Source organism: Candoia aspera, chromosome 5 (genome assembly GCF_035149785.1).
Source record: "Candoia aspera isolate rCanAsp1 chromosome 5, rCanAsp1.hap2, whole genome shotgun sequence".
Taxonomy (NCBI): Eukaryota; Metazoa; Chordata; class Lepidosauria; order Squamata; family Boidae; genus Candoia; species Candoia aspera.
In genome coordinates this window covers 102,019,918-102,036,665 of record NC_086157.1, presented here as the reverse complement: position 1 = coordinate 102,036,665, position 16,748 = coordinate 102,019,918, and the positions used below count along the sequence as shown (strand labels likewise).

At 39.4% G+C, this 16,748-nt stretch overlaps 1 protein-coding gene across 1 annotated transcript in view; it reads left to right on the top strand.

Moving 5' to 3' along the window:
* CNTN5 (contactin 5) overlaps nucleotides 1-16,748 on the top strand; it is a 255,596-nt gene that overhangs the window by 234,082 nt on the left and 4,766 nt on the right. Inside the window, exons 17-19 of the mRNA XM_063305866.1 lie at nucleotides 8,571-8,680; nucleotides 15,666-15,852; nucleotides 16,243-16,352. Coding sequence (XP_063161936.1) covers nucleotides 8,571-8,680; nucleotides 15,666-15,852; nucleotides 16,243-16,352 — 407 coding nt within the window. The remainder of the gene's footprint in view (nucleotides 1-8,570; nucleotides 8,681-15,665; nucleotides 15,853-16,242; nucleotides 16,353-16,748) is intronic.

Sequence of the window (16,748 nt, the reverse complement as noted above, 5' to 3'; positions counted from 1 at the left end):
GCTTGCTTGCTTGCTTGCTTGCTTGCTTGCTTGCTTGCTTGCTTGCTTGCTTGCTTGCTTGCTTGCTTGCTTGCTTGCTTGCTTGCTTGCTTGCTTGCTTGCTTGCTTGCTTGCTTGCTTGCTTGCTTGCTTGCTTGCTTGCTTGCTTGCTTGCTTGCTTGCTTGCTTGCTTGCTTGCTTGCTTGCTTGCTTGCTTGCTTGCTTGCTTGCTTGCTTGCTTGCTTGCTTGCTTGCTTGCTTGCTTGCTTGCTTGCTTGCTTGCTTGCTTGCTTGCTTGCTTGCTGGATGCACTACTGGAAGACCTGAACAACAAGGTTGGGGATAGATGATTCTGGAGAAAATCTATATAGGTAGTCACTAAGAATCAACATTGATTTCATGACACATAATCAATTTATGTTTACGGAGAAAGCATAGCTTGCCACAGTACTAAATACAGTGAATTATATATTGCTATTGCTGAATTATACTTTCCTGTTAGTTACCTACACACTTACTATAAAGCTACCTATCAGGAGCTGAATCACAGGCACATACACATTTTTAATTAGATCCTGTTGAATGGACAAACACTCACCATCTCTACCTTTCTCTAGTAGGAACTTGTAACTTTTCCAAGGTCCAGTCTCTTTGATTCTCTCCATACCTATTTTTTTCTAGCCCGTCATCATGTGCTTAAAGTACGTTAGTTTCTTCTTTGTGATCTTTGCCTCAATTCAGCCTTTATTTGGTCCAGGACTAACCTGTTAGTTCTTCTTGCAGTTTATGTACTCTTAGAAACCAATTCTCTTTTTTCTCTCGCTACTACTCAGTGTCCTGAGCTATCACTTTAGTTATTCTGATCTTTGTTGTCATCTAAATACCCTTATCTTTCAAGCTTTTACCTAGATTTGTCATTGCCTTCTTCCCTAGGATAACGTTACTTCTCTAGCTCATTCTGGTATGGGAATCATGAGCCCTCACTTCACTAGTTATGGTATTAGCTATGGACATGGGGGCAATATGCAATTTATCTCAGTATCTTCCTTATTCTGTCCTGCTCTACATCTCCAAACTCAGGTGCTGTAGTAGCTTATTGTTCATTACAGAGTTTCTTCAACAACAACAAAAATCAGGTGTCCTGGCACACCAGTTGGCTTTAATATGTTCCACGTTCTGACATTATTTACACAATGAAAGGCCTTGCTGTGCTTAATAAGAAGAAAAGGTAAACTTCCTTCTTCTGTTCTCTTACTATTTCCATTACCTGCCCTTATGTGAGCTATCTGATCCTATGTCCCTGCACTTGTTCTGAAACCTCTGGCATGTCCTACTCCACGCTCACTTCTTCTTTGTAAGGCCTTAAATAAAATTCACTTGCGTGATGAATTAGCACAATTGTTTAGTAATTTGACCATTATCTTATATTTCTATCCTGCATAGGTGTGCATGTGCATGCACATGTCTCCCTCTCTTTCTCTCTCTCTCGATATACTGTACATAGATGTATATGTATACTGTATATTCATATTGCAATTTCTAGGCTACACAACCTTGTTTTATTTTTATTGATACGTAGCTGTCAGCAATTCAATTGCCTCTTCTTCTACAGTTGTAAGCAGTTCAGTGGATATTTCATCTGCATCTAGTGCTCTCCTGTTTGACAGCTGGTCTATTGTCTATTGCCTATCACACATCACTTTCTAGTGGAATCAGTTCTGAATAAATATTCTCCCTTTGCAAATTTTCTATCGTTCTATAATGACAGTTGTAAATTATTGCAATGTAAGCTTTCCAAAATCTTGCAAGATGATGCTGTCAAGGTAATGCATGCTATATGCCGGCAAATTTGGAAAACACAAGAATGGCCATCAGATTGGAAAAAATCAACTTATATCCCCATACCAAAAAAGGGGAACACTAAAGAATGTTCAAACTATCGAACAGTGGCACTCATTTCACATGCCAGTAAGGTAATGCTCAAGATCCTGCAAGGTAGACTTCAGCAATTCATGGAGCAAGAATTGCCAGATGTACAAGCTGGGTTTAGAAAAGGCAGAGGAACTAGAGACCAAATTGCCACTATCCGCTGGATAATGGAAAAAGCCAGGGAGTTTCAGAAAAACATCTATTTCTGTTTTATTGACTATTCTAAAGCCTTTGACTGTGTGGACCATAACAAATTGTGGCAAGTTCTTAGTGGTATGGGGATACCAAGTCATCTTGTCTGCCTCCTGAAGAATCTGTATAACGACCAAGTAGCAACAGTAAGAACAGACCACGGAACAACAGACTGGTTTAAGATTGGGAAAGGAGTACGGCAGGGCTGTATACTCTCACCCTACCTATTCAACTTGTATGCAGAACACATCATGCGACAAGCTGGCCTTGAGGAATCCAAGGCTGGAGTTAAAATCTCTGGAAGAAACATTAACAATCTCAGATATGCAGATGATACCACTTTGATGGCTGAAAGTGAAGAGGAACTGAGGAGCCTTACGATGAAGGTGAAAGAAGAAAGTGCAAAAGCTGGCTTGCAGCTAAACCTCAAAAAAACCAAGGTTATGGCAACCAGCTTGATTGATAACTAGCAAATAGAGGGAGAAAATGTAGAAGCAGTGAAAGACTTTGTATTCCTAGGTGCAAAGATTACTGCAGATGCTGATTGCAGTCAGGAAATCAGAAGACGCTTAATCCTTGGGAGAAGAGCAATGACAAATCTCAATAAAATAGTTAAGAGCAGAGACATCACACTGACAACAAAGGCCCGCATAGTTAAAGCAATGGTGTTCCCTGTAGTAACATATGGCTGCGAGAGCTGGACCATAAGGAAGGCTGAGCGAAGGAAGATCGATGCTTTTGAACTGTGGTGTTGGAGGAAAATTCTGAGAGTGCCTTGGACTGCAAGAAGATCAAACCAGTCCATCCTCCAGGAAATAAAGCCAGACTGCTCACTTGAGGGAATGATATTAAAGGCAAAACTGAAATACTTTGGCCACATAATGAGAAGACAGGACACCCTGGAGAAGATGCTGATGCTAGGGAGAGTGGAAGGCAAAAGGAAGAGGGGCCGACCAAGGGCAAGATGGATGGATGATATTCTAGAGGTGATGGACTCGTCCCTGGGGGAGCTGGGGGTGTTGACGACCGACAGGAAGCTCTGGCGTGGGCTGGTCCATGAAGTCACGAAGAGTCGGAAGTGACTAAACAAATAAACAACAACAAAGCTTTCCATTGTCATTTAACCTCCTTTGCTTCCATTAGATCTTTTCCATGATAAGCTTCAAGTGTATATTTTCATATAATTTCCCTGGTCTTAAAAACAACTCTCATTTTCCTTTTCTCATTATTTTCCTATGCTTGTTTACATTCTTTATTGACATAATTTTCCTTAACAATTCTTGCTTGAAAGGTCCTTTGATGTTGGAAGTCCATGTACAGCCATTCTATATCTTTCTTGTTGCCCAACACTTTCATCCACCTTCTTTTTTCTGGAGGGGAGGGGGTGATGTCATGATTTTGGGTGGGGGGGGCTGCCTTCAAGTCAGTGTTGACTCCTAGAGATTGCCTGGACAAGTCCCTACAGTTTTCTTGGCAAGATTTCAGAAGTGGTTTGCTGCCTTCTTCCTAGGTCTGAGAGAAAGTGACTGGCCCAAGGTCACCCAGCTGGCTCTGTGCCCAGAGTAGGACTAGAACTCATGGTCTCCCAGTTTCTAGGCCAGTGCCTTGGATATTTTCCTCTTTAAAATGTTGAAAATATTTTTTCTACTTTAGTTTTCAGAAAAGATATTTCTTATCTTTTTTGCATAGTCCCTCAAGTCTTTTCATATGTTAAGCAAACTTAAGTCACTCTTAAGAGTGAGATGGGCAGTGACTAAATTTGAAATATAAATAAATAAATAAAGCTGAATCTGTTCCTTTTATTGGTTTCATATCTGATTTTATCTGTTACCCAGGCCAAATCTAGCTGGGGCATCTATTCTTTCTAATTTTCTATGTTTATTATTTATTTATTTGTCTGTCTATCTAATTTTTATAGCTACCCATCAGATAAAGCAAGCAACTCTGGGTGATGTCCAAGTTTAATCTGCTTTTCAATCACACATTAGTAGTTTTGTTGCATTTATTACCTCTTGTACTTTGCCATAAAATTCTTCAACATCTGTAACTATTGGAAGGTACATAGATTTGTATAGCACTGATGTTCACTGGGTCTAATAGATATATTTCATAGATTGGTTAGATCACATAATCACCTGATTTAAAGGCACCTACTTCAGACTATCTAAAATTATTTATTCATACAATTTCCAATTTGAAATACCAATTTCATTTCTACTTCAACTATTTCAAGTTTTCCTCATTTCATGCTTTTCACACTACATGTTCCAACTGTATGTGTCCTTGTAAAATGAGGAACTCTGATACAACTGAATAAGACTTGCTTGGATCTGGTCATTTCATCACTTCTGGATCTCCTTGTGAAAGCTTGCACTATTTCCCAGTAATTAGAGGTCTGTCTTCCAACCTGAGGGTTTCATCATCAGGCGCTCAAATTTCTCTTTATAACAATAGAAAAATGGTTTGATTTTGGAGTTATTTTTCCTAGGTGGCTTGGTTTCCTTAGACCTGTAGACATCCTTCTGCCCTCACCACCACTGTGGATTAGCCTTGACTGCACTTTTGACCTTACAGACAATCGTGACCTCACCAGGAACAAATATTTGCACCAGCATTGTTTTCAGAGTCAATGAAGCTATGGAGCTCTTCAAGCAAATCAAAGTGGTAATCTCCTAGGAAGGATACATGTTATAGAGTTCAACAAATCTAATGGCCATTCCTTCTTCACAGGGAATCTGAGAACTATCATAGAACAATTGTTTGGTGAAATAACCAAGATGATTTCCAAGATGATTTCAATGAAACAATGATAATTAAATTGGTATGCAACTGACAATTTCTTTTTCACCATTATACCAATTCCCTTTTTAGCATTTAGAACTAAACGCTAAACTAAATTAATTCAGTTTTCCCATTAGTTTTAGACACTCAGTACTGCAGTATATAGCATGCTAAATGCAGAACTCCAGATGCTGGCAACTGTGGTGTGGCTTGAAATATTTTAGAGGCTATAATGTATTATAAATATTAATTATAAATATTAGACTTCTTCATCTGTAGAGTTCTGCACAGATATTTATAGCTGGAAATTGTTAATACAATATTAATAAAAAGTTATGGTTATTATACTAGCAACAATTATAGGAAAACCTAATTAATCCATCTATCTTATTTGTAGTGTTAGTCAAACAATATTCAGCAGTATATTGAGTTGCAGGCTATTTCAGATGAAGCAAATTTGAAATCCAAATCAATATAAATTATATTCTATTTTATTCATAGATTAGTGCATTCCCATAAAATTTGCAGTTTAGTATATAATATCAATGAAACTTCATTGAATAATTATGTCTTGTGAAAAATATGCATTCATACATTGAAGTAATATACTGAATTTCTATTCCCACAGTTAGAGAGAGAGAGAGAGAGAGACTGATTGATTGATTGATTGATTGATGGATTGACTGATGATTGACAGATCATGGATGGAGGGAGGGAGGGAGGGAGGGAGGGAGGATACATGGATGGATAGATGATAGATACAAATTTGTCTACTTACCTCCATTCTGAACAATACAGTTCCATAGAAAGGAAATAATTTCTACATTTTTAGAAAACTGCCACCTATCACTTTGTCTATTATTTATCCCACTGCAACCCTCCCTGACAACAAGGTAACTATTTCAGTGATATAAAATCCAGTGCCGGGCTTTCACAGTGCACAAAGTTTTAATGTATTAAAATAGAAAACAAGGTGTTCCTGCTGCCCAGAAAACAATACTATACCAGGGTAGAAAATATTTAAACACATTATTTCTTCAACTGCATAACGTTTTCTTATTTTCTGCTATGAAAGCAGGGGAATTCATTTGCAATATCATGGAAAAACAAATGTTTTATGCTGCAGAGTTGAGGAGATATCCCAATCCCTGGGCAAGTTGTACAGCTCAGTGGGGGAGCTTGGATTAAAAATAAGGACCAGCAACTTTTCTGCATTGAGCAGCTGTTTTTGAAAATTAAAATCATCAGAAGGAAAACTGCAACCCTATTTATTCCTCGTTTATTTCTTTTGTGTAGCCCAATGTGATAGGTTGGACTAAGAGAGAGCAAGTGGCCCTAAGTCACTCAAGAGCCCCATGTTGAATGCAAACTTCATTATGGGATCTCCCTGGATCTTTACCATTACAGTATAATGGCTTTTTGTGTTTGGGCCATTTCTGTAAGAGCTTGGACAAGATCAGTGTGTTAACCCTATGTTTAAAAAAAGAATACACACACACAGCCAAAATTTAGCAATTTGCTAATTTGTCGTCAAATTTCAGTGGACAAGTTCTTATGGACTACAGAAAATAGAGCTGAGGAGGTTGTGCATTGTTAGTTGTTACTGCCCACTCCAGAGATAAAAGGATCTAGAAAGCTGATGCCAGTCAGAGCAGACAGTACAGTGCTTGATGGAGAAAAAAAATCTGACTTTCTAAAAGCTATAAGGTAGTAGCACAGATACTGGCTAGATATTTTAAAATACTTGCACAAAGATTAAGAAAAAAAACTCCTCCCCTTCAAAAAGAACTTTGGTGAGATGGTACATTTAATTGTATCAAGGTTTATTTTGTTAACTGCCAGGCATTTGCACAGAAGTACAAATGTCCATTAAAACACTGCAGAAAAAAAATCTCGCTGGGCTCATATTATTTTAAATCAGTTGATAACTGTAGGGTAAAAAAAGTGATTAGATGAATCCAGTCCATGAAATTTGTTTGCTCCTGCTTAGAACCAGGAAGAATTTGACAATCCCATTGGAAGTTGCTGCTTAAAATGTGTACATTGTAACCCAGGCATCTAATGTTTGACTTTGGCATTGTTGGGCTGAGGAAAGCTTTCTAGCTGCATTTCATAAACTCAACGTCAGTTCATCCCAGCTATTAGCTGACGTGGATGGAGCTAATGGCATTTTAAGTGAGTGTTCCTGGATGTTGACAAACTGCAAAACCTGGCTTTGTTTAATAATTTCTCTTAAGTAAGCCATGCACCTGTCCCTTTATTTTCTAACAAGTTATATGCAAATTACTTAAGTGAACTTTGAGTTTCCCAGTACAAAATAATTTTCTCATTTATCTTCTGGAGTCTTTCATATAAAACAAGTCCCTAAATGAAAAATTGGTCATTGTTTAAATGGTGATATAGAACCAATGGAATATGTCCTTCTTTCTTGAGAACACTTACTCTTATTGGAACTTTCTAGGGTGATCATCTAGATTTTATGTTCTATTTTACTCGTACCACAGCTAAGTTCCTAATGGTGGCTACACATTTCAGGCTGGAAAATCGAGGTAGTCCTCATTTAGTGACTGCCTCATTTAGCAACCATTCGCAGTTAGAACGGTGATGAAAAAGTAACTTTGTAACCAATCCTCGCATGTATGATCTTCACAGGTCTGTAAAGCAAAGGAAAGCTGAAGTATGATCGTAAGCACAGTTGTGGTTTCACTTAGTGACTGCTTCCCTTAATGACCAAGTTGCTGATCCCGATTGTGGTTGCTAAATGAGGACTACCTATAACGTGATTTTGATTTGCCCTTAGTAATTGTTTACACTGAATTAGTCTTATCGTTGTATATGGTTGGGTTGCTTTTTGCTGTCCTAGAGTTTACATATAGAATTTTATTAATGGCTTTTCTCTTTGCATTTGTTTTAATTCAATATTTATATTTTGTTTTCTCTCTTTTGTAAGAGTCAGTAGAGCATATACAGTAAAACACTATGTACCGCATCTCATGATCAGGGAAAACGTCTTACTTCGCTCTCCTCCAGGACACTCCATCCCAAATTTTCTATCACTTACCTACCAGCATTCAGTCAGAATGCTGGGTTCAAGATCCTCTTCTGCAAAACCTGGATTTTCCGTAACCCTCTGTCTTCTTCATGTTTGATGGTTCTCACAATGAAAATTGTAAACAGAGCTAAATATTGATGAAGCCTGAATGGAAAGAAAAGCAGTATCTTCTAGCTACATTCTTCCCACTATAACAGTAAAATGTTAATAAGAGCCTTTTGTTGTATGTGTTTCTTTTTATGATTACATTAATGTATTTTATTGCAAGCTGCTGTGAAAGTATTTTTCCTGAAATGTGAGATATAAATGTTGCATTATTTCTGCAACACAAGAGTAATAAGCCATTTCAATCACATTATGCCCATCATAACGCTTAGCATGTTGCTAGCTTCCAAGAAACATGCACATGCATAAGAGATTTCTAGCACTGGCATTCCAGAAAGGTGAATGACGTGAAGTCGATGGGATATAACATAAAGAAAAACAATTGGATTTTAGTCCATTGCTTGTCCGATGTTCAAGACAGCTAGGAAGTTTTATCCTGAGCAATAAGAGAGATGAATGGGAAGGATAATATTTTTTATAGGTGCAAATTGCTTTGGCCAAACATTATTATTTCAATTCTTTCTTACTCCAGAACCCAGTACTGCTCCTACCGATGTCAAGGCTACAGGACTATCTGTTTCAGAGATTCTTGTTGCGTGGAGGCACAATAAAGAAAGCCTAGGAAGACCTCAGGGATTTGAGGTATTAATATAAAATATAATCTGGGTTGGCTGAAGTTGGGGGGAAGGGTCCTTTTGTTTTCTTCTCCCTGCTCTGCTAAAAGAATTGTTTGTAATCAAGATGTTAAATCTTTAGAATATATTGGTAGCAAAGGAGACCAAATAGTTCACTCAGGATTGGATTACCCATTATACTAAGTAAGACATAAAGCCCCTCGACTGTTAGGCATAGCCTTCAGCCCCTTTTACAACCCCTAGCCTTTCTCTTGCAATCATATTATCACCAACGTGGTTTCCTGTAGGTTTTCTGGCTTGCATGTTTTTTTTTTTTCAAACTCCTTTGCTGTCCAAGCTTGCTGCTTTTCAATTGAAAAATAAGTCATTGCAATTTGACTGATTATAGAAGCATCCTTGAATGTGGCGGTGATTTTCTTTTTATGCAACCCACATAAAAAAGGAGCAGGGCTCCAGCTGCAGAACTGTGGCTGCCATCTTGATGCCCCTGTTGCTTTTTCACTCTTCTTTGGGGAAAAACCTCCAGAGAAACAGTAATGTTGATTAGGGAGGGACTGCAATTTATAGCATATCTTTGTCTCTAGAAAATTCATAGTTCCATCCTCCATGGAGAATTTAGGGCAGGAAGGGAATTGCAGAGCTAGGGAAGATATGGAGGAGCTGTGGTGATCAACATCCTACCTCATGTCACAATGGAGAAGAAAACGTGGTGTCACATGTTGTATGCTGCCAATGATCCATCATCCATCCAAGAGAAAGGGATCACTTCCAACACTCTACATACCTGCTAACCTCTCCACTCTACCATGATCAGTGTACTGGGTCCTATAATCTCCTGTAGACATATCAAGAAGCAGGTGGTAAGAAAGGTCTTTTTCTGAAACCCTGGGAAGCTACTGCCAGCCACAGCAGACAGAACTAGGCCAGCTGGACAAACAGGCTAACATATACAAAGCAGCTTCCTATTCTGTGTAGTGGCGAAGAGACCCTTGCTTCCCATATCCTATTGTGGAGATGGTAGATCTCAAGCTCATTGCATCTGAGGAACTTGAAGGATCTCCACAAGAGACCTAGATAAGAAAATGTGAACTTACATGTCAGATGTATGGTCAGAGCAATGTATGGGAAGGGGGGGAGTGAGAAAAGGTGAGGCTTACAATTTGCCAGGGTCCTGTCAGGCTCATGTTATCAGGGTAAAAAGGGAAGGGACATACCTTTTATACCTTCTTTTTTACTTTCCCCTGTCCTCTTACCTCCAATTGGTGTATGTAGGGAAGCAGTAAAGCACATGTTTTGTGTGGAGATGATCTCAGGATCAATTCATAGAATTTCTAGGTAGGATTGAAAAAAATTACCTCAATCCCTACAGTACTGTTGCCAGACAAAACAGGCAACAGAGAGGTGGATGGAACATGGGCTGAATTTGTCACAAGGCAACTTTCTATGTTCCTGTATCATGGGGGTGGCATAAAAGGCTACAGTTACAATGCAGTGCATAATGGTAATATATGTATAACATGCAGGATTTTATGTTATTATAAACATTGTTTTAATTGTATCTGCACCTGTCTTTTAGGAACTGTTCCTTAGGGGCACAGAAAGACTCACCCTGAAAAATGAGTTATTAACAGATTCTTGAAGCTAATAATGATAATAAAAATAATAATTTATTAAATTTATGTACTGACCGGCTCTGAAGCTGTTGGCATTGCATTCTCAGATTTGGACTATAAGCCTCAGTCTCTGAGAAAATGCTGGCTAGATTATTATGAGTAGTTCTTCAAAACCAAATGTTATATTCTTACAAAACTGGAATGAGTGCAAAGCCAACAATAAAAGAAAAAGGTTAATTAATTGGCTCGGACATAATTGTACACATATCCTAAGAGAAAGGGTGCATGGCTGCTCATGAAATGTTGAGAAGTTCACAGATAAAATAATAAGCAATGAGGTTCAAATTCCAAGGGAGAATGTACTGATTTTTATGAAATTTGCCATCCTTCCTCTGACCACAGAGGTCTAATTTGCCTTCAGATTCCATTCCATTCTGCTCAATTAGTTATTTGTTTATTGTATTTATATCAGACTGATTCTTTGCAGCCTGCACAATAAAAAACAATAAAAAACATCCACAGTAAGCTTAAAATCTCAAGAACAAGTGTCACTCATAGTATATAACATACACACCCAAACTAAAAAAATAAAAATAAAACAAAGATGGTCCCAAACTGGTTGGAATGCTCTCTGGAATGACTCATTCCTCAATATCTTTCTCCCTGCAGTCAGGAATGGTGACACCCTGATCTCCATTGGGAGACTGTTCCAGAAAGCAGGCACGGCAACTGAAAAGCTGTGTCTCCTGCTTCAGCACCCTTAATTTCCCCAAAGTGGGGCACTAGGAAAAAAAATTCCCTAGATCATCTAATAGTGCAGGCCAATTCTGGTTGGAGTGGGAAGTCCTGTAGTACCCAAGTGCAAGTCATAAAGATGGAGATTGGTATGTCTTTCCCAAGCAAACTTTTGTGGGAATGTTGCTTGTTTTTCTGAAATCCAGACATTGGGCCACACAGGACTACTCCTAGAGTAATCAAAAACAGGCTGAACCATTTCTGAAGGCCTGAATAGATATAAATACATTTCACTGAACCATAATCACATCTACTTTCAGATGTTGCAAACAATTCTGAATTTTACTTTTTTATTGTCAGCTCTTTTCTAAAGGATTTGTATAAAGCCTGTGCCAAGTGACTTAGATTCGTCTTGATCAAGACTTTCACCCTGTAGAGTTGACATGTTTAAGTTTGGTCAAAGAAAAAGGCAATTCAATTTTCCTCATCAAAGCACTTTTCATCACCTTCACATTTTCTCATAAGAGGCATGGGAAAGTTGATGTACAGTGCTACATGTGTCCTTGGCAGACCCAGAAGTTACATCTGGGCAGCCCCTGGATCTGTGTAAAAGGATGATCTATCTTTGTCAAGGGCTGGAAGAGAATGCTGAATGGAGAAAAGCATGGCCTTGAGCCTCTTCTTAGTCTTCCTCAGCAGTACTCCTCAAAACCTGAAGAGGGTTCTCTACAGGTGTTGCATGTGTACGGAAGCCTCTTCCAGCATTTTTAAGTGCCAAGGACACAGAAACTAAACTGCAAGGTAAAAGAAAGAGGAGTAACCCAGTTGCTTTGCCCTTCTCTCAATAGAGAAATTTACCAGTACCTCTTTGCTTTATTCATAAATTGCCTTTCTTTCCTTCCTGTTTCAGAGAAAGACTTCCTAGCTTGATTCCTTAATTCCTCATCCCTTAGTATACCCCTTTTAAGATAACTTCTTCCCCCTATTCTTATCCATGGTCCCTGTTCCTATCCATGGCACTATTACCAAGCTCAATGTCTGACTCACACCACTCCCCCATGTCCCTTTTCTCATACCCAAGGCTCACCCTCCTAGGTCTTCTGACTGTATATTCTCCTTTGCTTTATTCATTGGAACAATCCTTCCTACTCTAACTCTGATTCCTCTAACAGCAGGTTCTTACCTCTTCCCTTGATTTCTACATATTCGCTCTATCTCAAAGTTTCCTCTTTTCTCCGATCCTAACTCCCTCTAATTATAGACTTTGTAACCTGATTTTAACTCCATTACTTACTCTTGCTAAATTTCTACCAGCTTGCATCTAACTTTTTGAGTCTAACATATTCTGCCTCATAACAGCTGCACTCCAGGGTTTCATGTAGTATCATCAAAACAAAAAAAACAATAAATAGAGGATTCCTATGCAGGATGACTCAACACAGGGCATTATGTGTCCCTGGACTTATGCTGGCAAAGCAAAGTAGGGAGATCTGTTGCTTTTGCTTGGTGTTTTCCTTTGTTTGAACAAGAGACAATCAACATCAACTCCAGGACTGGCATAGAGATACTGGAGCATCTTTGAAACAGGGAGTTCTGGAAGTTACAGTATAAATATGTCTGGGGAGCACCAGATTAAGTGGGAATAAGGGAAGTGAGACCTGATGAATTCCTGTAGAACTACTTGAAAATTAGGGGTATCCACAAGAGGGTCAAAAAAGCCAAGGTGATGGTTGCAACTGCACAGCCAAATCCCACCCCTTTTGAAGTGTGCCGCACATGTGCTCCACATAAAAGAGTGGGGCTTCTATTACATGGGTCATAACCACCTCTCAACATTTTTGATGCCCTCCTGCAGATGGCCCTCTTGACTTCTTTGATTTGAGCTGAGCTTCCAATGACAGCTTCTATGCAGTATTTTTTTTTGGGGGGGGCAGCAATAAAGAGAGAGAGAGAGAGATTTTTTCTTACACACACACACACGCATACACATGTTCAATCGTGTCCAATTCTCGGAGACTGCCTGGACAAGTCCCTGCAGTTTTCTTGATGTTTTTCAGAAGTGGTTTGCCCTTGCCTCCTTCCTAGGGCTGAAAGAGAGCGACTGGCCCAAGGTCACCCAGTTGGCTTTGTGCACTAGAACTCACGGTCTCCTGGTTTCTAGCCTGGTGCCTTCACCACCACTCCAAACTGGCTATCTGGCAGCAAACTGAACTGGTTTCCATTATCACCTTCTTAATAATTTAATTACCCAACAAAGACTAGTCTTGTTAACAGAGGTGTGCTTTTTGTAGATAGATAGATAATTTAGTGACAATTGCATTGAACTCAGATGATAGAAGCCATTTTAGACCCACACAGAAATAAGAATTTTTGTTGTTGCGCTACACGGGGAGGGGGAGAGAGAGAGAGAGAGAGAGAGAGAGAGACAAACCCTGCAACACATACCTTGTACAAAGAGAGTACCTGCCCTGAATGAATTACAAAGGAGCTATTCTGTATTCATAGATTGCAAGGATAAACTCTCAAGAGTGGGGAAAGCTCAGAAAAGGCAGGCACTGACAGCCAGACTTGTAAACGTCAAAAACTATTTCGGCCTTCTGTGCAAAGGAAGAAAAGGTATTCCAGAGAGTTTGTTTGTTTGTTTTCTTTTCTGAATTACACTCAACAGAAACCAGCTCCTCTCAGAGTAACACAAACCACATTCTCTTCCTTTCTCTCTGTCTCCAAGCGATGCTGGTTCAGTATGATTAGACCACTGCAAGGTTTCCTCAGGTGTTCTGTCATCTCCAATTCATTACATGGATGAAGAGCTTCCTCTCTGTGCACTGTGGATGGCAGGGAAGGAAATACTGTTTTTGCCATTTCCTCACACAATTCAGCCAAAGCGGGCCACATATGAATAGTAGGTTTCTTTGAAGACCCACCAGTGTGGTCTACCCTTGAGATTCTGAAGTTGCTTTTGAGTTCCTGACAGCACTTATTCTGGTTTGTCCTGAATTGCTGGTTACATATGCAGCAGGCAGTGGTGGAAGCCTTATAAATGACAGAAATAGCACAGTCTGGAGCAGAGAAGTGGGAATGATACTTAGTACTTAGAATGGTGAGCTAAAATTGCAGTTTTGTAGCACCACTCAGTTTACTCCATAATGTAGGACTGGCTATTTTCTCTCAACCTAAGGAAATGCCTCTAGCTCAGGACATCTGATTCATGACTTCTTCAGATCAGCTCTGAGAATAATTTGGAAAGCCACTGCCAGGGAATCATAACATGTAATATAAGGAAGCTTTCATGGCACCCTGGCCACCATACTTGCTATATATGGATCTATATCTATCTATCCGTCCATCTATCATCTATCTCCTTCCACCAGACTCCTAAGAGGACCTCAGCCATCCCTGAGCTGACTAGTTAATTTACTTGTGAGCTGGTGGAAGGTGGTAGCCACCATTTTGAATTTCCCATAGAATCAGCTGATATTAAGTTATCTGAAGCACAAAAAATGAAGACCATTCAATTCCCACCATCTGCTTCTAACATCATCAGATAAAACAGCCAGGAGGAAGAAGCTGATGGATGCAGCATCATTCCCAGGGGGAGCACAGGCAAGATTTAACCCCTAATAAACCTTGCTGAGGCAGATGAGCCCAGGCCCAGTTATAATCAGATGTTGACAAAAGGCTTGTGTTCTTCCTTTATATTTTGGGCAGGCATTGTGGGGATAAATGAAGAGGGGAGCAATGCATCTCACTCTGAATTAATTGGAGGAAGAGCAGACTAAATGTAATTAAATAAATTAATGTTGGCTTGATATAGGAGACTCATCTTCAAGATCATATTCAGCCATGAAACTCTCCAGGTGTGTTAGCAAAGTTGCTAAATGTCTTCCTTCTTCATGATTACCAACAAGAATTTATTTCTAATACTGAAAGGGTTTTTATTAATTCAGATGATGTTTCTTAAAAATCAGGGCTCTTATTTCAGGTTCGACCAGCTTCTGGATTAGGACTGACAGTCTTTACCAGTCAAAAGTCTTCTCCTGTATAGACTTGCCTTCACAAAAAGCACTGGAAGAAATATAATTTCTTCTGATGCCATTCCACTGTGCAGATTTGGGTTCAGGTTTTAAAGCACTCAGCTTTTAATGCTTCTTGCTGTAAGTGAAGCCTTGCCTTAATATATCTTACATACTTGGAAATATATACATACATTTTTGCCCAAAACTTCTCTTCTAGATATGTTTGGAGTACAACTTTCTACTTCTGAGAATTATAGCACTCACATAGCTGGAGGACACCATGATGGAAAAGGCCGATTACAGTAAAGATCAGCAACTGATAGCCCCTGAATAAAAATAAATCATTTGAGAAATACTATCTGAGTCCCTTCAGTTGTCAATCTGGATAGACAGAGTCAATAGTGAGGATGGCAGCCATGTACTAGTCATACTAAGCCACCACTAATAATATTTACCTCATGATCAAGTATCAGGTTCTATCAAAAAAGGTTCCTGCTAAGACTGAAGAGCAATTTTAAAGAAAGTTATACTGTAAGGTGACATTGGATATAAGCACTAGCAGTTACCATAAATAGAAAGGGGCCTCTCACAAATGGTCTCTGCTGAACCCATTGTCTTTCATTGGCAGGTTGGCTACTGGAAAGATATGGAACAAGAAGCAGCAGCAGAAAAGGCCAAGACAGAAGGAAATGAGTCATCTGTCATGCTCACAGGGCTGGAAGGCAACACCCTGTACCACCTGAGAGTGAAGGCATACAACTCAGCTGGCTACGGACCACCAAGCAACACTGTCCATGCGGCCACTAAGAAATCTCGTAGGTCACCAATTTTTGCCCTCAAACCATCCAATTCCAATTCTCCCCCACCCCTTTTTCCTTAAGATATACTGTATATTAAATAACAAGAGCAACAAAAAGGACTCTGCCTTGTTGTCATTGTTCATAACCTCATTTCAAGGGACCTGCATTCTTAAAAAGAGTAGTTATTATTGCTATTCATGACAGGCAAAGAGTTATCTTTCTGGAAAACAAGGCTAAATACGTTTGACATGGAACAGCAAAAGGAAATGTAATGATTCATCGGTAGCTATTAAAATGGCAGTTTTGGAGCAAGTGGTTCAATTTTCTCCTTGCCCCCCCCCCCCGCCAAGCTTTTGAAAAAGTATCTCAAAATCCTCTAACTTCTTTTTTTCAATGTTTTTTCAGCACCCAGTCAAGCACCCAACATTATGTGGGTACAGGATGGTCCCCATGTTTCCCTGGGATGGGACCCTGTAAAGCCTTTAGCTAATGAGTCTGATGTCATGGGATACAAGGTCAGTTTGTCAGATTAACCATCTCCTTCTCTGGTTCTCTTCCATCATTTTCTTTTCTTTCAGCAGCATAGCGCAATAATGCTTAGCATTAGAGGAGCTTGGGTAGAACGAATGCCTGTAGAACAACTGGCATTGCAGCCGATGGGAATGGTGGGGGTGGTAAGGGGATAGTAGAAGCAAGCTAAGTGAATGTGAAGGCCAGCCCTGGAGAAACCCTAAAAGAATATTTCTAAATTGATTCTGAATGAGAAAAATGCACGGACACACGCACACACACAATGATGTGAGAAAAGTCTAGCACTATCGCTTTGTGGTCAGGAAATATATGTTTTTGTGAATAAATAAAGCAAGAGTCTCTAAACTTTTGGGGCCACTGGTTGCTTTTAGAATTTTGAA